General features: G+C 39.7%; 1 protein-coding gene across 2 annotated transcripts in view; it reads right to left on the bottom strand.

The window, feature by feature from the left end:
* TRPM3 (transient receptor potential cation channel subfamily M member 3) overlaps nt 1-24243 on the bottom strand; it is a 247270-nt gene that overhangs the window by 109201 nt on the left and 113826 nt on the right. For both annotated transcript variants that reach the window (XM_040356686.1, XM_040356694.1), the window contains exons 10-12: nt 18857-18957; nt 18600-18734; nt 9958-10008 (exon numbers count right to left, since the gene is read on the bottom strand). In XM_040356686.1, the coding sequence (XP_040212620.1) occupies nt 9958-10008; nt 18600-18734; nt 18857-18957 (287 nt within the window). The remainder of the gene's footprint in view (nt 1-9957; nt 10009-18599; nt 18735-18856; nt 18958-24243) is intronic.

Genomic DNA, 24243 nt, shown 5'->3' with positions numbered 1-24243 from the left:
AGGGGAATCTGTAGATAAAACCAATGTGTGCAGCTCTGAATAAAGATCAATAATGCCCTTGCTACAGGGGTAGGCCATTTACATAAATCATGAAGCCTGACTGGAATACTCCGTGGACGGCACTAGGACATTGCTAAGGGAGGCCTAGTCATTACATCATTACTGTTTACCTCATTCATCACCACACTCTTAGTTTTTTTTGTTCAAAGTAGTATATATATATATAGCTATAGATCTATATCTATCTATCTATCTATCTATCTATCTATCTATCTATCTATCTATCTATCTATCTATCTACCTATCTATATATATATATATATATATATATATATATATATATATATATATATATAGCAACATAGATAGATAGATGGATAGATGGATATTTGAAATAAATATTATGTTGCATACATCACCTACTACAAATTGTGAATTTAGTAACACCAGTACTTTTTTATTTCTTATATTAATTCATAATAATTTGTTACTATTATTATATTATTATTAATATTATACAGGATTTATATAGCGCCAACAGTTTGCGCAGCGCTTTACAACACCATTTGTGAGAAGACACTACAACTGGCAGTGTTTTCCGTCAGTTCACACATTCCCATACCGAAAGTACTTCTCATTCAACAATATTTGCAGTATGTACTGATTAAGAAAATGTATTAATCACATGGTTTTTAAAATAAACATATTTTGTCAGACCCTATGATAATTAGGTTAAAAAATGCTTGAAGTAACGAACTAGTAGAAAAAGAAGTGCAAAAATCTACTTCAACTATAATGTTGCCAAGCAACATGGATTGCACCTCTGGACACAAAACACTAACAACATTGTTAACCAGGGACCACACATTCTGAACAGCTCCAGAAAGCATTAAGAACACTAGGAACATGTCAATATGCATTACTTACACATCAATATCACCCTTTTGCTCATAAAGAGCAAAAGAAAATTGTGAAAAATGTCAGAAATGTTTCAGTGCCCACCGGCAAAAATACATTGGTATCTGTATTGATGACCATTATAATTGTGTCATCACTAGATGGGGCACCTCCAAGGTGTTTAGCTAATAAATTGACTTGTTAAATTGACTTATTAAATTCACAGGAATAATAACTACTGTATTTTAGATCATAGAGGAAAGAATGTGTAAAATGTAACTAAGCTAACTCATATACACCATGCATGATGGCAGGAGGCACCAATAGATTGGATTTAACTATGATGAAGGTTTAAGCAGGTTGAGTTTTATGCTGCCCCAGTCGGGAGGGCTAGTGTTAATATGTTTTTCGGCTCTTTCTTGGTAGGCTTTTCTTGGGTTCAACATACTTGTCCTGTACTATATAAAATAGGGACAGGGGTTGAAAGAGTGAGTAGGGATGCTGATTGCATGGCATGTCCCCATTACCGGGATTCATCCACACAGTCATCTGTCGAATCCGGTTCACCCATGGATACAGAACTTCTACAGAATACAGATCCACTGAGAGCTACAAACTCTCGGAAGACACCAATGTTGGAATTCTACCATAATGGACTCTATCCTGTGCAGGTATACTGGGGCAGCCACAAGCCTGAGTTAGGGATTAGCTAAAGGAGAGACTGTTGCTTTTATTATACTGTTATGCCATGTTATTTAAGTAAAACTTTTGAAACTTTGCCTTGTCTGAAGTTACTAAAGGGGTGTAATGCAAGTAACCGGCACACATAGTCTACAGCTTGGGTCAGTTTAACACACTGGGGTATGAAGACAAGAGTGTAAGAGTTAATGCAGTGTAAAGACACAAGTTTCCCTAGCTGCCTGTCATAAGCATGTACATGTGGCAGGTGGGATAGCTTCTTGCAGGAGGAGTTGTTGTCGTTACTGACTATGTGAGCAGGCCCATCTCCCATAGCAACAGGAGCAGATCAGCACCGCAGAGTTTCTCAGCCTGTGCACAGGTACGGAAGAACAAGAGTTATGGAAGTTCTTGCACAGACGGACCCCATTCCATTAATGGTAGTGAGGCAGCAGAGATATGCTGGACAGATGGAGAGGGCATTAGCTCGGTGTGTCCCTTCTAAATGCCTCAGTGACCGTGGAGTTGTTTATTAACATCAAGAGGGTTAACTATATAGTTCAGTCATCTGTTCAAGTAAAGGTACCCCATGTGTAAGGCAATGACCATATTCAAAGTGCATAGCGTAGCCCAGTGGAGCTCACCATGTGGTAGGCCTCTTATGTGACCGGCACTTGGCACTCAACAAGGAGGGGAACTTGGAGGAAGTGTCTGCTGTCCAACCATCTACCACCCCCCACAATAGCTTATGGCTTGGAGGTAGTAGTGGAAACTTCATTAGACATAATGACCTGTGGAAGTAGCTTCATTACTGACACCCAATTACATTTGGCAGCAAAACAGGACACTAGATTGTGAGTAATTAAAAAATGTACCGTAGGTAATGAACACATAATGCTACACATATTTATACTGTTAGTGACATTTAATTCATGTTTTGCTATCATTGCTCATAAATATGATGATATACTTTCACTATAATTAACTTACAAATGCTCAGTGAAAAGTCTTATGGTGAGAACTGCCATGCAATACCAGAAGCAAGTACAGTAATGGGATATTTACTTTTCAGCTTGTTTAAATATACACTCCAACTTCTAATGATAGTAATCACAAAGCTACCAAAAGGAGGATTTAAACTCATCCTTTTCTACATTTTACTCTCCCCATAGAAATAAATAAGTCCCATTACTTTAAAAATTGAACATATAAGGCATTGTTACAAAACCATCTACACAAGCCACAATTATGTGCTATGGACTTTAAACTTTGTGGGCAACAGGTTCACAGAGGTCATCTGTGGTCATCTTGTGGGAGATTGGAATGTAATTCCCATATTTTTGTACTGGCAGCAGATTCATTATTTTCTTTTATTTAAACAAACCCTCATCCTGTGTGTTTTGCTAGGTTCTGGAATGGATGAGAACCAGCTACTGTCAAGTCATTCATCAATAAAAATGTCTGAACATTTGACTATATAGTCTTATCCATGTGTCAGAGCACAACTTTTGCATATTAATTGGTTCAGAGATTTTATCAGATAATTTGAAAAAAACATTGAAAAAAATTATTAGAGGTACTGACAACAACCCTTAAAGTTAATGTAAACATAATATTTTTTGTGTTACAACAATAACAAACAGCTTTATACTTACCCACTCTGTGCAATGGAATTGCACAGAGTGGCCCCAAAACCTCTTGTTATTGGGTCCCTTACTGGCGCTTCTGGCTTCTCCTCTCTGGCGAGTACCCCCAAAAAGAGCAGCTTTCTATGGCATCACTCGTGCATGCTCGCTCCTGAGCCCCACTCTCTGTGTCTATAGAAACAGACAATGGGTCCCTTGCTACTTCATCACTGGCTTTGTTTGACAGCAGCAGGAGCCAATGTAAGGTCTGTGAGACCAGAATGTGGGGAGAGAGCTCCTGCAGATGGGCACAATGCTGGATCAAATGAGAGCTCAGGTAAGTATGTGAGGGGGGATAATATTACCTAAATATTTATTAGCTTAATGCAAGAAATGCATTAGGATAAAAAATGTTTAGGCTTTATAACTGTATGTATAGCCATTTTTGTAAAGTTTTGGATAAACTGAGGAAGGATTGGAACTTCTGTCTGGTTTTTATTGTGTCTGTGTTATGGCTAGGCAGATTCATACTTTTTTTTGTTCTGGTTTCCATTATCACAAGATAAAAATTATGAGATATACAAAAGTTTTCACTAAAACAATAGGTGAGGGTAAATCTTCCCATAGGGATATCTGTCTCAGTAACAACTGTCCATGTGGGAAATTCCTATCACTGTGTAGAGATTTCCTTTCACATCTTGTGTCTGCAGCGCACAAAATTAAAGTGTTACTAAACCCAGGTCACTGCCTTTACTATATCTGGTCTCCTATGGTACACAGAACATGGAAATGCATGGACATGCAATTATTTTAGTAAATATAAACTTCTAAATGCATTTTCCCAGTGGCGTAGCGTGGGTGGTCAGCACCTGGGGCAAGGCAAGTAATTTGCGCCCCCCCCCCTTAACCTGCAGACTTTTAGCTCTCCCCGAGTCCCTTCAAATACAATAGTACTGACCAACCTGATTCCAACACTGACCTATCTGATACCCATACTGACCACTATACTATATTGTCCACTACACTACACTGACCACTATACTGTCCACTACACTGACCACTATACTGACCACTACAATAATACACTGACCACTATACTATACCGTCCACTACACTACACTGACCACTATACTATTTTTTCCACTACACTGACCACTATACTATACTGTCCACTACACTTCACTGGCCACTATACTGTCCACTACACTGACCACTATACTATACTGTCCACTACACTAACCACAATACTACACTGTCTACTACACTACACTGACCACTATACTGTCCTGCCTACAGTAACTCTCTCTCTGCCCGTATATCTCTCTTTGCCTCACTCTCTGCCCCTCTCTCTGCCTCACTCTCTGCCCCTCTCTCTCTGCCTCTGTCTCCCTCTCTCTGCCCCTGTCTCCCTCTCTCTGCCTCTGTCTCCCTCTCTCTGCCTCACTCTCTGCCCCTCTCTCTCTGCCTCTGTCTCCCTCTCTCTGCCCCTGTCTCCCTCTCTCTGCCTCTGTCTCCCTCTATATCTGCCTTTCTCTCTCTGCCTCTCTCTCTCTTTGCCTCTGTCTCTCTCTCTCTCTCTTTGCCTCTGCCTATCTCTCTCTTTGCCTCTATCTGCTTCTCTCTATTTGCCTATCTCTCTCTCTCTCTCGTTGCCTCTGTCTCTCTCACTCTCTGCCTCTGCCTCTCTCTCTCTCTTTGCCTCTGCCTCTCTCTCTCTTTGCCTCTGCCTCTCTCTCTCTCTCTTTTTGCCTCTGTCTCTCTCCGTGTTCCTCCTCACCTGCTTGTCCTGCATCATGACATCGGTCCGGAGCATAGGAGGAGGCAGCCGCCAAGTTTGTTCAGTGTCCGGCGCACTGTGATTGGGCATATGGAGGTCATGTGCAGAGGCGGGAATTTAAGGATCACGGACAGGCCAGCCCCATTCCGCACATGGCCCAATCACAGGGCGCTGGACATTGAAAGATGGCGGCCGGAGCTTCGGGCGGCCGGGGACACAGGAAATTAAATTTAGGAGGACGCAGCCAGTGGTGACACACACTGGCTTGAAATTGCGCCCCCCCTAAATATCGCACCCGGGGCCTCTGTCTCTCTCTCTTTGCCTCTGTGTCTCTCTCTCTTTGCCTGCCTCTCTCTCTTTGCCTCTGGCTCTCTCTCTGCCTCTGCCTCCATTTCTCTCTTTGCCTCTCTCCCCAGTCCGTGTTCCTCCTCACCTGCTTGTCCTGCATCATGACATCGGTCCGGAAGATAGGAAGAGTCAGCCGCCAAGTTTGTTCAGTGTCCGGTGCACTGTGATTGGGCATATTGAGGTCATGTGCAGAGGTGGGAGTTCAGGATCACGTACAGGCCAGCCCCATGCCACACATGGCCCAATCACAGGGCGCCAGACATTGAAAGATGGCGGCCGGAGCTTCGGGCGGTCGGGAAAACAGGAAATTAAATTTAGGAGGACGCAGCCAATGGTGACACACACTGGCTTGATATTGCGCCCCTCTAAAAATCGCACCCGGGGCCACGGCACCCCCTGCACCCCCCCATGCTACACCACTGCTTCTACCTAAAACTAAATATTCAGTCTGGGTGAAGTTTTTGTTCAAATCAACTATTGCTGCATTGTATAGAGAGCTTCTAAAAATGCCTTGTTATTTGATTGTATAGATATAGATGAATAGTCAAATTATGTTTAGTCTGGTATTATCCATAATATACACATTCAAAACATATGGCTATTGTGACCCGATCACGGGACACTGCCCGCGATCGGGTCTGCTGTTCCCACAAGGATGGTCATGGAAAAGAGGACCAACGGCTGGGATCTTAAAGGGGACGTACATGTACGCCCTTGTGCCCAGCCGTGCCATTTTGACGATGTATATCTTCGTGCGGCGGTCCTCAAGCGGTTAAGATAACTGTTGGTGGGAACCATTGAAATTATCATTTCTGAAAATCAACCCCATGCTTGTTTATACTTCTGTAGCGTTGGTGTTTTGGATGATGGAGATTTCAGACTGCAAACTTTCTTAAAGGGGTTGTAAAGGACATTTTTCCCCCCTAAATAGCTTCCTTTACCTTGGAGTAAGTGAAGGAGGACTGCACTAAGGTAAAGGAAGCTATTTAGGGAAAAAATGTTTTCCTTTAAAACCCCTTTAACCACTTAAGACCCGGTCCAAAATGCAGCTAAAGGACCTTGCCCCTTTTTTGCGATTCGGCACTGCGTCGCTTTAACTGACAATTGCGTGGTCGTGCGACGTGGCTCCCAAACAAAATTGCCGTCCTTTCTTCCCCACAAATATAGCTTTCTTTTGGTGGTATTTGATCACCTCTGCGGTTTTTATTTTTTGCGCTATTAACAAAAATAGAGCGACAATTTTGAAAAAAATGCAATATTTTTTACTTTTTGCTATAATAAATATCCCCCAAAAATATATAATATATTTTTTTCCTCAGTTTAGGCCGATACGTATTGTTCTACCTATTTTTGGTAAAAAAAATCGCAATAAGCGTTTATCGGTTGCTTTGCGCAAAATTTATAGCGTTTACAAAATAGGGGATAGTTTTATTGCATTTTTATAAATTTTTTTTTTTTTTACTACTAATGGCGGCGATCAGCGGTTTTTTTCGACACAGCGACTTTATGGCAGACATTTTGGACAATTTTGACACATTTTTTGGACCATTGTCATTTTCACAGCAAAAAATGCATTTAAAATGCATTGTTTATTGTGAAAATTACAATTGCAGTTTGGGAGTTAACCACAGCTGATGGGGTTATGTGTGACCTGAAGTGTGGCTGTAGGTGTGACGTAATCGATTGTGTCCCCCTATAAAAGGGATCACACGATCGATGACGCCGCCACAGTGAAGAACGGGGAAGCCGTGTTTACACACGGCTCTTCCCGTTCTTCAGCTCCGGGGACCGATCGCGGGACTCCAGCGGCGATCGGGTCCGCGAGTCCCGCGGTCGCGGTCACGGAGCTTCGGTCCGGGTCGCGGGATCGCGCCTGCGACCCCACGGCTGGGCTTAAAGGACAACGTACCTATACGTTGATGTGCCCAGCCGTGCCATTCTGCCAACGTATATCGGCGTGAAGGGGTTGTTAAGTGATTAAGTCTACACACTATAATTTTCTTTCTCTTTCAAATCGCTTGGTTGAATGAGAAAAAAACTGACAGCTGACAGCTGACAGCTGTACAGCCGCTGTACTAACGTTAGTACAGCGATCTCCCCTCTTGAGCTCCTGTTTTCTAACAGGAGGACGTCCCCCTCACCAGAACACTCCGTTCAGTGCTCTCAGCCATTGGGAGTTGGTCGGCCTCTGATTTTCTGATATACAAGTCCGACAGAAGTCTTTGACAGAAGCTGAATGGCTGGCTTCTGTCAAACCGGCTGCCATACATACGGGCAGAATGTCGGCGTTGTTGCTGAACTGGCTGATGCTGGATGCAAATACACATTAGGACATGGCAGATTCATGCCACTTGTATTCTTTCTCAAAACTGGCCTTGGCTGAGAATCTTTTCAAGCAAACTCCAGTCCGCCAATTTTTTTTCTCCTGTAAGTTACTAGAGAGCAATAACTCAGCTTTCACTTACTGCAGCAGACAAAACCCAAAATGTGAAAGTGGATGTGCCTCCCTAGGCAATTATTTTTTTACTTTGCCTTACAAATCCATACTTTTCCTGCTTTATAAATTACCCGTTGTTGGAAGTATTAACATTTATAGAACACTTAACAAACAATAAATAGTTTGTATTAATCAGTATGTGATTTGTGAACATTACAGTTTTTTAAACACTGACTGATTTTGTATATAAAAAAAATATGCATTTCAGTCAGTTAATGCCAGAATATTGCATACCACTGATTTCTTAATGGGCATTGTAAAGATATTGGGCCAGATTCACGTAGAAATGGGCTACGCTGCGGCGACGTAACGTATCCCTTTTTTCCGTTACACCGCCGCAAGTTTACAGCGTAAGTGCCTGATTCACAAAGCACTTACCTGTAAACTTGCGGCGGCATAGCGTAAATCCGCCCGGCGCAAGCCCGCCTAATTCAAATGGGGCGGGGACCATTTAAATTAGGTGCGTTCCCGCGCCGAACGTACTGCGCATGCTCCGTCCCTAAAATTTACGATGTGCATTGCGCTAAATGATGTCGCATGGACGTCATTGGTTTCGACGTTAACGTAAATGGCGTCCAGCGCCATTCACGGACGACTTACGCAAACGACGTGAAATTCAAAAATTTGACGCGGGAACGAAGGCCATACTTAACATTGGTTAGACCACCTAGAGGGCATGCTTAGTTTTACGCGTCGTATATCTACGGACGTAAATTTAGAGCGACGGGCAAAGCGGACGTTCGTCAATCGGCGTAACTAGTAACTAGTCATTTGCATATTCTACGCCGACCGCAATGGAATCGCCACCTAGCGGCCGGCCTAGAATTGCAGCCTAAGATCCGACGGTGTAAGTCACTTACACCTGTCGGATCTTAGGGCTATCTATGCGTAACCTGATTCTATGAATCAGGCGCATAGATACGACACACGTATCTCAGAGATACGACGGCGTATCAGGAGATACGCCGTCGTATCTCTTTTGTGAATCTGGCCCTTTGTGTTTTATACATTACAAAATACACAATCATCATATTATATTAAATTCTATGGCAAAAAAACTTGTAAGTCTCACAAATCTTTCCAGTTTATCTTAACTTACTAACAAGATGTGTTTGCAGAAAGATAGTCACTAAAATTTTAATTCTACAAAAAAAATTGATGTTGTGAGAACAACACACAGTGATATGTATCAGGAATTTTATCAGGGTAGAAAAAAAAGAAAATGTCCATATTTTGTCATTAGCTTCTTTAACACCATTGCTGTTATTATCCTAATGGCCATCACTATCTATAATATGCTACACTAAGCTGAAGACATAAGTCTACCAAGCTGAGTAGGCCATTAAAAAAAAAAAAAATCTTTGCCTTGGGGATTCCTAGTACAGCTCAGTGGAATATAAAATCCTTCTTATTTTGAGCTTGACCTAATAGCAATTTTTTTGCGTCACATTTACATAAGATGTCAAATGTACTGGAAATGGCTCTTAGTTTTAATATTTCATGATGATGTTTTAAAATTGTATATACTGTAATGAACAAGTGCTTATTGACCTAAATTATTATGTTTTTTTGACTATGTAGTCACAACCACCAAATGATTCACAAATGTACAATGGTCTGGTGTTACTATGCAGTAAAAAAGAACATTGTTTGATATGTTATTGGTAAAGAAAATTTAAATATGTAGAACATTCAGGGCCATTTAATCACTGCTAATGAGCTATTTGGGCTATATTTATGAAAACACACAATGATAACACATATGTGCATCATCAGCATTGGCTTTATTTAGAACAAGATGGCAGTATGTTGTCATCAGGAGAACATTTAGCCAAACATCTACTACTTCTTGGGTCAAGTTCCTATTTCATTGTTTCATTATAATGTAGGTTATATTTGTGTAATTGTAGGAATATTTCTTAGTTATAGTAAACAGGAAAACGTGACAAACATCTTGATACATACAATGAAAGCACTTGAAAATAATGTTGATTGAGATGAGTGTTTTGAATTGAGGTGTCAAACAAAATAGATACATAGAAACATAAATCACATCAGAAAAGCTCATGCAAAACAGAGTTTCTAGGATCTATAAACAGATACAAATATTACCTTGATCGTGAGCTAATGCTTACCTTCTTGACATCCCTGACCAAATGGTATAATGTATTTGATGGCCCATGTCTCTGAAATACAGTAAAATTTGAAAATAAATGAACAACGAAGCAAATAGGTAATAGAAACACCATGTACTGAAAGACCTGACCGGTCCAACATCTGCTAAATACTTTCACACATAGTCAACAGCAGTTCTGGTAAACCATTATTTGCGTGGGAACATGAATTACATGCAAAACTTTTCCAAAGATGTTTCACTCTTCACAAAAAATGAATAAATAAAAGTAGAAGAGATATGGACATGTTAATACACACAAGACACACACACGCACACATGCACACACACTATCATTAAAATTAAAGTAGGGCTATACTTCATTGCAACAAGAATTGATAATTTCACCTAAAAAATTGAAAGTATGAAAAGAGATCCAACTTTAAAACCGCACGCCGTCATATGACATCCAAAAAGGGGATCTGTTATCCCGGGTGGACGTCATATGACGTCCTGTACTTTGTGCGGGGATATCTGACTGATGCCTGCACCTAGAGGCATCATTCAGATATTATTTTCTTCTGGCGGCGATCCTGTACACCGTAAGAATGATTATAGCGGTGGTTCCCCCACTTGATCATTCTTATAGGTTGCGGGAGGGGACATCCCCCCTCCCGCCACCATCTGGTGCTTCTCCGGGCTCTCCCGTGCCATCGGGGGGCCCGGAGAGATGATCGCCGTCCGCCGGATGTGAAGCATAGAGATGACTGGTGACCACATGGTCACCAGTCATCTCTATGACCGTCGGAGGCCCGGGCGCGATGTGATGACGTCACGCCCGGGTACCGTAAGTAAACAAACCGCAATTGCGGCTAGTAAGAATGAGATCTGTGAATTTTTTTTCACAATCTCATTCTTTCCAGCCTTATTGACCCTGCATCTCTCCTTAAAGAGGACCTGTCACACACTATTCCTATTACAAGGGATGTTTACATTCCTTGTAATAGGAATAAAAGTGATCGAAAAAAAAAGGTGTAAAAAATAAATAAATAAGTAAAATAAAAAATAAATAAATACATAAATAAATGTAAACGCCCCTGTCCCCGGGGACCCACCCACATCAGCTCTCAGAACTGGTACAAATGAATCCCATACCCCACCCTGAGGCTCATAGGATCAAGGGAGATGTAGTTTTAGGACTGGAAAAGGAAAGAAGCAGGAAGTCAGATAACTCTGAATTTCAGCTAAGAAGAGGAGTAACATCACAGAGACAGAAAGCCGCGCTATACTGCTAAAGGAGTTAAGTTACACATAAACTTACAGTGTGGATGTTATTAACTTACATGCACAATGCATCTGTTGTTTTGGGGAGGAAAAGCTGGAGTTCTTCTCTAATTTTACACAGCGTAATGACAAAGAAATACAAGTACATGTTCCTGTTAACTTGTACTTGAAAAGGCTACTTTATTGGTTCATTCAAATTTGTAATCTCATAATCCTTCTGGTCTGGCATTTTCTTAAATTTTGTGCTCACATTCTAAATAATTTATACTGTATAATGAGGAACATTATATCTATTTTATATATAAAGAGAAACACTATTTGATTGGATTGTTTTTTGATGTATGTAGGTTATATTCGTTTTATGCACATCAATTTTATTGGCTTCATGTATAATTTCTCTGCACAGCAATCAACAAGTCTGCTCTGGCTTTTATGATTAAAATTAGAATTCCTCAATATGTATGAATCAGAGATTATTATAATGATATACCCCTAGGGATATGTACAAGGTACTCACAGTCTAGAGCATCGGTAAATTCTAACATATTCTGTTTTATTTCTGGGGCTCTGTCACATTTACATAAACAGAAAAGGAAAAGAAAACTCATTCTACCAGTACATGTCTGATCTGGAAAATTAAACATTTATATTTGCAACATCAGCCAAACATTTTTCTTGCTGTAGTGAATCTGTGAAGAGGTCAATATCAGGTAGCAATAATTTTACCGTTGCTATGGTTTTGGAAATGTTGTTAGGTTGTTAAAATGGAGTTCCACCCAAAAATGGAACTTCCGCTTTTCGGAAACCCTCCCCCCCCAATAGCTCAGCTTCGGGTACTGACACTGCGGGCTCCCAGGACAGGTAAGTGTCCTTATTTTAAAAGTCAGCAGCTGCAGTATTTGTAGCTGCTGACCTAAAAAAAAAAAAAAACGGCAGAACTCTGCTTTAATGTGTAAAAATTGTACATCAACCTTTTTTTAAAAAAATAGGAACATGTTAATAATCTACTAAAACTAAGGCAGTTAAAACAACAAATGATTTACTTTGTAAAGAGTTCATCCTGAAAATATATTTTATATTGTGAAACTTTCAGTAACTTACAGTCAGGTCCATAATTATTGGGACATCAACACAATTCTAATCTTTTTGGCTGTATACACCACCACAATGGATTTAAAATGAAACAATCAAGATGTGCTTTAACTGCAGACTTTCAGCTTTAATTTGAGGGTATTCCCATCCAAATCTGGTGAACGGTGTAGGAACAGTTTGTATATGTGCCTCCCACTTTTTAAGGGACCAAAAGTAATGGTACAATTGGCTGCTCAGCTGTTCCATGGCCAGGTGTGTGTTATTTAGATATGTGCATTCCCGTTCGTACGAATGTTATTTTCGTACGAAAATGTTCATTTTCGTACCCGCAGAATAATGTGTACATACGAAAAAATGAAAGCACCAAAATACGAAAACGACGGGATTACGAATGAGCCGCATAACGAACAACCGCAAATACGAACGAACGATCCGACAAAAATACGACAAAACGAAAACAGCAAAAGAACGAAAATTACATCTATAACAAAAGACTTGCATTCTGTATTTTGTTTGAATCCTTTTTATGTTTGTATGTTCATATAACATCTAACAAAAGATTTGCATTCTGTATTCTGAATTCCTTTTTTCTGTTCGTAATTTGGTTTCAAAATACAGAATACAAATCTGTTGTTTATAGATGTCATTTTCGTTTTTTTGAATGGGCAGTGAGTGTAGTTAGTTAGAAAAGCAGCTTCTCTTTTGTGCTGAGTAGTACAGTAAAGCCAAATAAACTTTTCTGTGGATTTTCGTCTGAAGGGAGAGATTAGTTGGCCAGACTTTTGAACCCAAAAATGGTTTTCTGATGGAGTTTAAAAACGAACGAACGTTCGGTAAAGCGATCGTTTTTATGTTTGTTGTTAAAAAAGTCTGACCAAGTGTATGGGGCTTAACAATAGTTAATATGGATGAGCCGCGTGTTGAAAGTGCCGCGAATCCCGCGATATATTTACGAAAGTACAAAACGACGAAAATTCACGAAAATTATTGTCTAACAAGTAACGAACATGAATTAAACAGAATAACGAACCATCCCGCATGTACGAAAATAAAACGGTAACCAAAATACGAAACGATCGGAATCCGAAAAAATCACGTCATACGAAAAACGAACGGGAACGAACAGGAAAATGGGCGTCTTACGAAAAACGAACGGAGACGAACCTACGGAACGATACGAAACGGAACAAAAAAAAAAACGAAAATTTCTGTGCACATGTCTAGTGTTATTCCCTCATTGTCCCACTTACAAGGAGCAGATAAAAGGTCCAGAGTTTATTTCAAGTGTGCTATTTGCATTTGGAATCTGTTACTCTCAATATGAGATCCATAGAGCTGTCACTATCAGTGAAGCAAACCATCATTAGGCTGAAAAAAACAAAACAAACCCATCAGAGAGATAGCAAAAACATTAGGTGTGGCCAAATCAACTGTTTGGAACATCCTTAAAAAGAAAGAAAGCACCGGTGAGCTCAGCAACACCAAAAGACCCGGATGACCACGGAAAACAACTGTGGTGAATGACCAAAGAATTCTTTCCCTGGTGAAAAAAAAACCTTCACAACAGTTGGCCAGATCAAGAACACTCTCCAGGAGGTAGGTGTATGTGTGTCAAAGTCAACAATCAAGAGAAGACTTCTTGTTCGTTTTATTTCAAATCCATTGTGGTGGTGTATAGAGCCAAAAACATTAGAATTGTGTCGATGTCCCAATATTTATGGACCTGACTGTATGTTCTTAAATAATTACCAAGAAATTTACTATTTCTGGAATCATGACCCTTTGAGCCTAACATGAATACTAAGTGCCAGATTCTCGTAGATCGGCGTATTTTTGTGCTGGCGTAACGTATCCTATTTACGTTACGCCTCCGCAACTTAGACGGGCAAGTGCTGTATTCTGAAAGCACTTGCTTCGTAAGTTGCGGCAGCGTAGCGTAAATAGGCCGGCGTAAGCCCGCCTAATCCAAATTTGGAACAGGGGGGCGTGTTTTATGTAAATAACTTGTGACCCGACGTGATTGACGTTTTTCACGAACGGCGCATGCGCCGTCCGTGGAATATCCCAGTGTGCATTGCTCCAAAGTACGCCGCAAGGACGTATTGGTTTTGACGTGAACGTAAATGACGTCCAGCCCCATTCACGGACGACTTACGCAAACAACGTAAAATATTAAAAATTTGAAGCGGGAACGATGTCCATACTTAACATAGGTACGCCGCATGTACGCCACCATATAGCAGGGGTAACTTTACGCTGGGAAAAGCCTAACGTAAACGGCGTATCTGTACTGCGTTGGCCGGGTGTACGTTCATGAATTTGCGTATCTAGCTGATTTACATATTTCTAGGCGTAAATCAGCATACATGCCCCTAGCGGCCAGCGTAAATATGCAGTTAAGATCCGACGGCGTAACAGACTTACGCCGGTCGGATCTAATAGAAATCTATGCGTAACTGATTCTAAGAATCAGGCGCATAGATACGACCGCCCAGACTCAGAGATACGACGGCGTATCTGGAGATACGCCGTCATATCTCCTTTGTGAATCTGTGCCTAGGTCTATTAGTTGCAGAGCATTTTAAGAATACTTATCACCTTCTACACAGAATTGGGAATTATTTACTGAAGGAGTAGAGAATACTAACTTTGCAGAAATTGTACTAACTTTGCAGAAAGAATTCTGACATAACTTAGTAAATAAGGTAAAGCTAATTTCATTCCAATTGTCCAATCATACACAAGTAAATATCCTGCTCTTATTATTATATTTCCCTTGCAAAATACTCAGCCCAGTATGTGAAAAAGTGCAATCACCATCTTCGAAAACATATTATATAAACACTCCAACAATGTCTTCACCGTGTACACTGCCTTCTCATTGTGCCTATTCTGCTCACCTTCATATAGAGACCTATTTAATTAAAGAAGACCTTCAAATGCTTGTAGATAAAAGTCTAACCTCCTATTGTTCAGGCTACTGTATATTATACAGTAGGTGAGATGTGGAGATGCTGGTAGCTTCCAGTTCTGTGCCACAACAAGGTAAGAACAGATCACATGTTTATAGAAATAAAGGTAACAGATCAGATTTGCATGTTTGTAGAGCTGCTGGTAACCGATCAGCTTTGCGTGTTTGTAGAACCTTAAGTAACAGATTATCTCCGCAGCAGACTTGTGGCACTCTTTCATTATGGTTTAAGCATGCTGATTACATGCTGTCCAGCCAATGCACATTATTTGTTACTATTTTCTTTAAAAAAAATACACTGCTGTTTATAAATCAAGATAAAACCTGAGCGTCTCTCTCTTATATATTGAGCTCTAAATCTCCCTAATAGATGGGAAAAACAGACAGGGCATGTCATCATTCCCTACTCTACCCAAAATGGAAAAAAAAATTGGCTTTAATTATACTTTAACCTCCCTGGCGGTATGATTCTGTCTGGAATTACGTACCAAAAGCGGTACAATTATTTTGCAAGGAAATTTGGTGATTTGTACTGTAGGCCTGTAATTTTTAGGAATGACTCACTTAAATCTGGCCAAAAAAGAGTCTTGTAGGCATCCCGGGTATGACATTTTTTTAAAAAACAAAATTATAAATTATAATATAATAAATAATTATAAATAATTATAACAAATAATAATATAATTATAATAAAAATTATTCAATAATGTAATCAACTCAAAATCACTGAAATTTGCTCAGTTGCAGAATTGTCGCTGTCATTATTTTTTTTTTTTATGACGAATTTCCCCACAAATCGCTATCGCACAATTCTGCAAGTGATTATAATTTATTATCTCTGTTTTCTAGCTGATCTAAAACCATTTTTGACATAAAGGGACACTTTTGGACAATCTACAGTTTGTAGGCAGAAAGAACATTTTTTATTATATAAAAGTGCATGTAGGGCACTGGGCAGACCACTAGGGACAAGGGGGGTGTGTATTTTTTACAAACAGTACTGTAATCTATAAGATAAGATTACAGTATACAGATTACAGTATACTGTATGTATAGTGTTTGTTTACTTTTTTAAATTTGGCGCCGTTCTCCGCCCCCGTGCATCGTAACGTTGCAGGGAACGGAGATCGGTGGCACACGGGGAGACTGTGAATCGAGCGAGGAGGACCCACTCGCTCACACAGCGGGGTGGCATCGCTGGATCCAGGGACAAGGTAAGTAACTTGCCTGTGGATTCAGCGAGCAGGTAAGCCGCGCCGCTGCACACTCTGCACGTCCACCCCGAGCGTGACTCGGGGATACCGATCCTAACATTGAAAACCCACCCCGAGTCACGCTCGGGTTTACCGCTAAGGGGGTTAAGAAAAAATTATTTACATATCCAAAATATGGGATTCAAGAATAGGGTGTTGCTGATGCTGTCCATGAAAATTGTACTGTTTTTTAAAACCACATACAGCTTAAATGCATCTCCCAAGTTTTAATTATAAAGGATTATTTGTTATTGTTCATGTTGGCCTCCAAGTCACATTAAAAGGACATGCCCCATGTTGTACGATATTTGTAAAAATACGTTTTGCTTTTGTGAACAGCTCCCCATGTCCTTTTTGATGATACCTGGCTAATTAACCTTGAAAATGGCCAGAACTTAGTATAAAGATTTCAAGATAGACTTCACTGGGGTTTATTGCTGAATTTGGGTTTTGAAGGTTTCAATGAACCCTCTCCCCATGAATCAAACCCAGGCAGATTCATTCATTCATATTCATTTTAAATACCTGGATGTGGGTGGGATTAATAGTTTAACCTCCTGGGCGGTGTTCCCGAGTCTGACTCGGGGTGAGATTTTTGGGCTAGGATCGGTAACCCCGAGTCAGACTCGGGCTCGCCTCGCTGGATGTACAGGGAGTTTTACTTACCTTGTCCCTGGATCCAGCGATGCCACCGCGCTGTGTGAGCGAGCAGGACCTCGCTCGATTCACACAGTGCCTCCGTGTGACGCCGATCTCCGTTCCCTGCGACGTTACGACGCACGGGGACGGAGAACGGCGCCAAATTCAAAAAAGTAAACAAACACTATACATACAGTATACTGTAATCTTATAGATTACAGTACTGTATGTAAAAAAAACACACCCCCCTTGTCCCTAGTGGTCTGTCCTGTGTCATGCATGTCATTTTATATAATAAAAACGTTTCTTTCTCCCTGCAAACTGTAGATTGTCCATAGCAACCAAAAGTGTCCCTTTATGTCAAAAATAGTTTTAGATCAGCTAAAAAACAGCGATAATAAATTATAATCACTTGCAGAATTGTGCGATAGCGATTTGTGGGGAAATTCGTCATAAAAAAATAAAAATAATGACAGCAACAATTCTGCAACTGAGCAAATTTCAGTGATTTTGATTTGATTACATTATTGAATAATTTTTATTATAATTATATTATTATTTGTTATAATTATTTATAATTATTTATTATATTATAATTTATAATTTTGTTTTTAAAAAAATGTCATACCCGGGATGCCTATTAGAAGCTTGTTTGGTCAGATTTAAGTGAGTTATTTCTAAAAATGACAGACCTACAATATAAAACGCCAAATTTCCTTGCAAATAATGGTACCGCTTTCAGCATGTTTTTTCTGAAAGAATCATACCGCCAGGGAGGTTAAACAAGAACGATAAGTTTGTTTTTTTGTTTAGTTCCAAGGAGAGAAAAACAATCTGCACATTCCTTAAATATGTGATAACAAACTTTATTGTTACATAGTTCCAAGGGCACTGCATTTCTAGCAAACGTAACAAAACTTTTCTGTACTTGTTGGTAATGTTAGCCTAAAAATGAAAATAAATGAATCTACTGCAGCTAAGGACTGGTAAGCTGTATTATATGAAAAGTTTGCTTTTGGGTTTAGTTATGTTAAATTATACAATGTTTACCATGTTGTTTAGATTTAATGTAATCACACAATATGGCTGATTTACTAACGGAGTATAGCACTTTACAAAGTAATTTTTGATCTGCATAGAAATGTAAACTTAGGCTTGTGAATGTGGTAAAAAAAATATTTTGCAAGGAATACCTGTTCACATGCAAGGAGCATATAAAATGTTGATGGATGATTCAAGGTAGCGGAGCTTCTCCTCATTCATTAAGCTAAGGGAAACGTTCTGTGCAAAGTGAAAACTCACATTGATAAGTATTGATAAGTATTGAAGTAAATAGCCTATCCTTTTTTTAGTAAATCAATCTCAGGAAAGCTTTGTTAAGAAAATGAAGAATGTTTTACAGGATGTAAGTATTGTTTTTCTTACCGTATTGTACAGCTCTTCCATTCTAGAGATGGTGAGGAAACGGTGCATGCTAACTCCATTTTCAATAAGTAGTTTGACAAAATCTACTCTATCCAGTACCAGTGCATCTAGCATTGCTTGCTCCAAGGACCCCACCTAACCAATTTAAAGCAGAGAGAAAGAATACGTTGAAAACCCCAATAATTGCATGGTGAATTTTTACATCTTTTTAGTTTTGGAAAAAACAAAACATTAGCATTATTATTAAACATATATACCGGCCACTGTTGTCCGTAAATGAAGATCTGACTCCGAGCAATGTCCACTCTGTTCCAGGCTAATGCCAGACTCAGTTGATCAGGAGCAGAGGCATTGGCACCTGTTTCACAAGGGATGCAAAAGAAAAACAATATTTAAAATGTGTATGGTGCATTTACACTGTACAATGGGAACCACTTTTACCAAAGTTTTAACAGTTTTTGAAATTTCAGAAAGTAATAGCTTATAATATACTAAGCTTAGTTTAATGTCCAATCCTATAGAAATGGCAGGTACATTTATAACCATTGAGGAGAAATATACTGCCTATGGCCAGCATTTAATGCATGATATCTGCCCTTCTACAATGCAATTAGACAGGGATCACCTATCATAATGATGAAATGGCTCTACTCAAATACACAGAAAAAAAGGTGTTGAATTTGATATTTCTTCAAGGCTATTAGGTGAAATACTAGGTTCCTTCTGCATACTTTAATTTTCCCAGGTGCTATTGCTATATTTCTGTTTATGTTACTGCACATTTAGTTGCTTATAGTCATCTCAGGTTATTACAGTCAAGTTATCATGGTTGGGAGCACAAATCCATCTGTTATTACACACTTCCTCTGATGCTATTTAAGAAGCATTCGATATTGAAGGATATGTGGAATAAGCAGTAAAAGACATTACATGAATAAAACACAATTTCATAAATAAGTAACAAATAGAAGATTCTCTTTTCTGCTGCAAGGAATAATCATGTAACTATATGTAACTATATAATTAACTGGTAGAAGACATATGCTTTCAATTTGGGAAGTTTTTAAAACAAGTTAAAAGAAAACGATAGATTAAATTAAATACTGTAAGCTGTTGGGTCGTTGTTTACATTTTAGGTATGGTAGAAGAACCATTGCATCGAGTGTATAAACAATATGATTGTGCAATCTCTATATAATCTTCTTTTTAAATTAACCAACACTATGTAATATGAGCACAAACCTAAACAATCCATTAAAACTGCATCCAATTTGGCAGGCCCTTGCAATACAGTGGATGGTGGATCTAAAGGAGATTATACGATCAGATTGTATAGTGTAAGGTCAGCCTTTGATAGTCTAGGGATTACCTAACATTATAATAAAATGGCTCTAGTCAAACAAAAATGAAAATAAGGTGTTGAATTTGAGATATTAGGTGAAATGCTGGGTTCTGTCTGCAATACTTTACTTTTCCAAGGCTCCATTGCTATACAAATATGTGTAAGGATGCTTGTGTTGAGGGATGTGGCTGTTACTCATCTATGCCAACACAGAGCACTGGAAAGAGCATACAGTAAATCAGCATTATCATTAAAAGTTAAATATTTTAAGGGCATTACCAATCAAAAATCAGTTACAAATAACACAGGGATGCAAGACTATAAGTAAATCAAAAGGCAAAGCGTTTAATTGAGCTTTAGTTTGAAAACTTCATTGAATAGTTGATGTCTGTTTAACCACTTCAATACCGGGCTTTAAAACCCACCTCTATACCGGGCCTATTCTGGCACTTCTTTCCTACTTCAAATCATCATTATTTTGCTAGAAAATTACTCAGAACCCCCAAACAATATATATGTTTTTTTAGCAGACACCCTAGGGAATAAAAATCTTGCACGGTATTTGCGCAATAATTTTTCAAACGCCTTTTATTTGGAAAAAAAAAATGGTTTCATGAATTAAAAAATAACAAAACAGAAAAGTTAGCCCACATTTTTTGTAAAATATGAAAGATATATCTAAACATCCCTTGTAATAGGAAAAACAGACCAAAAAATGTTTTTGGATAAAATACTGCGCTGAACCAAACAAAGTGATTGAAACAATTGCTGCCAGTACCAAGAAATTGTAGATACTAAATTGGAAAAGTGTTTAAATATCAGGTACGGCGCTAAAAAATTATATTGATAATACCCAAAATACAATGTGACAGATTCAGAAAAATAAACAACATAAACCAATATTCAAAAAGTGGGCATATAAAATTGAATAAATATGCACAATCTAAAAAAAATGCATAAATTAGTGAACGTGATAATCCACTGAAAGTAATGAACTAAGAATATAGTCCCAATAATCCACAACCGAATGTGTAGAAATCAGAGGAATTCTTCTTGTATAAATATTGTGCAGTGAAGCCAAAACAATTTATACTCCTTTCACCAAAAAGATCACCAAAGTGTTGTTGATGCAGTCTCCTTACCAGAAGCTGTCACCACGGTCAGTGGTCAGTATATGCATGGGGTGTTTAATGTCTCCCTGAAGACTCAAGGTTGGAACTGGACGTATACAGACGATCGAATCAATAATATCTCTCATGTTATGAGGGAGCGAGGTGATAACGTGTGAGATATTATTGATTCGATCGTCTGTATACGTCCAGTTCCAACCTTGAGTTTTATTCGTAGTTCATTACTTTCAGTGGATTATCACGTTCACTTATTTATGCATTTTTTTTAGATTGTGCATATTTATACAATTTTATATGCCCACTTTTTGAATATTGGTTTTTATTCACTATTGTTTTGCACATATATGTTGTTTATTTTCCTGAATCTGTCACATTGTATTTTGGGTATTATCAATATAAATTTTTTAGCGCCGTACCTCATATTTAAACATCCCTTGTAATAGGAATAGTGTGTGACAGGTCCTCTTTAAGTAGAGATGCGGGGGCAATAAGACCCCACATCTCTCCTCTAGGCTGGAAAGAATGAGATTGTGAAAAACATTCACAGATCTCATTCTTACTAGCCGCAATTGCGGTTTGTTTATTTACGGGTACCCGAGCGTGACGTCATCACATCGCGCCCGGGCCTCCGACGGTCATAGAGATGACTGGTGACCATCTGGTCACCAGTCATCTCTATGCTTCCCATACGGCGGACGACGATCATCTCTCCGGCCCCCCGATGGCACGGGAGAGCCCGGAAAAGCACCGGATGGCGACGGGAGGGGGGTATGTCATCTCCCGCTGCATATAAGAACGATCAAGCGGCGGAACCGCCACTATGATCGTTCTTATGGTGTGCAGGATCGCTGCCGGAACAAAATGATATCTGAATGATGCCTCTAGGTGCAGGCATCATTCAGATATCCCCGCACAAAGTACAGGACATCATATGATGTCCACCCAGGATAAGATATCCCCTTTGTGGACGTCATATGAAGGCATGCGGTATTGAAGTGGTTAAACAAACAAATTATAAACTGTTTAGCTGAAAACTCCTATTAACTTTTTAAGTCATCCTTCTGAATCCAGGACTACTGCATGCAATCCCTTTTGCCTCCATGTTCCCATACAGGTCTAAAAAAATTAAACATTTATATGTTTGTGGCTTGCTTAACCTCCCTGGCGGTATGATTCTTTCTGAAAAAAGGTGCTGAAAGCGGTACCATTATTTTGCATGGAAATTTGGCGTTTTAGATTGCAGGCCTGTAATTCTTAGGAATAACTCACCTAAATCTGTCCAAACCAGAGTCTCTAGTAGACTATGATGAAGTTTGAAACACAAAATCATAAATTATAATATAATAAATAATAACAAGTAATAATTTAATAATAACAATACTTTTTATTCAATAAATCTTAACAAATAATATATTCAGATACTCTGATTTTTTGTGGCAGGCTTGATTTTGCACCCTTGTTTGAAACAAGGGTGCAAAATCATTATTCAGTAAACGTCTCGGGTATGAAACATTTTAAAGCAGGGTACAGCGCAAAGTCCAACGTCGCAGTCGGCACAATAGAAACACGTTTCTTTACGGATTTTTCTTCCGTTTTCGTCGCGTTTGGAGCAGCAAACCACACACATCCTTGTGGGTGCTGTTTTTTTTTCAGTAGGTGGAATGAGGTCCAAAAAATGACGACCAGTCAGTCTTTCAGGGTTCACTACACCAGAAGCCCGACGTCCAGATCGGTTTACCGCCATTGGCGTTTGGTGCTTCAGAAAGATTTGTTCTGCCACCTTCCACACAAAGTCTGCATGGGCTATAGGCCTGTCACTTTTTTTTTTCATCAGGATGAAGGAATTCCAGAGACATTGTTCGACAAGATGTCGGAAAAATTTTTTATAGTACTTTTTCTGCTGCTTCCTCATCGCTGGGTAAAAAGTCATGGCCTGGTCGGCCCTGTCCACACCTCCCATCGTGTGGTTGTAGTCCAACACAACTTGTGGCTTCATAATATCCTTGCCACCTTTGGTATGCACCATGACGGTCGAGGTGTTATGGACTGTGCTCATAAGGCAAACGTCTTTTTTGTCCCACCACTTCAGTGCCAACATTTTCCCTTTTTGCCATGCAGCTACTTCTCCTTTCCTAAGCTTTTTGCTGGGAAATGCTGACGGCATGTTACGCCGGTTAGGCCTCACGGTTCCATAAGCGTCGGTCTTATTTTGGATAAGGAACTCGTACAGTTCTGGGGAGGTATAAAAATTGTCTGTGGTGACACAATAGCCCTGGTTGAGCAAGGGCTCCATCAATGACAGAACTGAAGTGGTTGCCATCCCAAAATCGCTGAATCGCTCGCAGAACTTGGTCCCTTTCCCAGTGTATACGACTGAGTTCCAAATATATCCAGAGCTGGATTCACACAGCATAAAAGATTTTATACCAAAGCGAGCGCGCTTTGATGCAATGAACTGTATCCAGCTGAGCCGACCTTTGTAGGCCATGAGACTTTCATCGATGGTAACGTCGCGCTCAGGAATATAGGTCCGCTGGAAGTTCTGCAAAATAAGCTGGTAAACCTCCCAAATTTATTTCAGCTTTGGAGCTGGATGAGAATGCTCATCAAAGTCCTCATTATTTGCAAAGTGCAAATATTTCATGATCAATGAAAATCTGTACTCCGACATCACGGATCCAAAAAAAGGTGTGGCCAATAATTTGTTCGTGGACCAGTACCATTTTTGCAGGGGTTTCCCCACCACTCCCTGTAAAATAATGAGGCCCAAAAACTTCCAAATGTCCTCGCTGGTTACAGGCTCCCATTTTCTGCGCCTTGAAAATCGCTGAGGAGTCGCAGCTTGTTGTTCTTGGTATCGATTTGTCTCAATAACTATTTTGTCGATCACTTCAGCGGTCAGAAAAAGTTGGAGGTATTCCAGGGGATTGTCATCGACGTCCACTTTTATCCCAGGTGCTCCTGTAAATGGAAATCTTGGGGGCGCTACGTGGTCATCACCGCAATCAATTGTGCACCAAGTCCGCACATCGCTGGGCACAGGATCGTCGCTTATATCACTTTCTGCGTCTGATGACGAACTTTGCCATGCGTCGCTGTCACTCAGCTCCTCCGCAAGTGATTCCGTATCGCTGTTGCTGTTTTGCAGCAGGTCGCATAGCGATTTTGATGT

The sequence above is a fragment of the Rana temporaria genome, chromosome 1 (assembly GCF_905171775.1).
Source record: "Rana temporaria chromosome 1, aRanTem1.1, whole genome shotgun sequence".
NCBI lineage: Eukaryota > Metazoa > Chordata > Amphibia > Anura > Ranidae > Rana > Rana temporaria.
The sequence above is the reverse complement of the archived record's forward strand: the minus strand, read 5'-3'. Positions and strand labels throughout refer to the sequence as shown.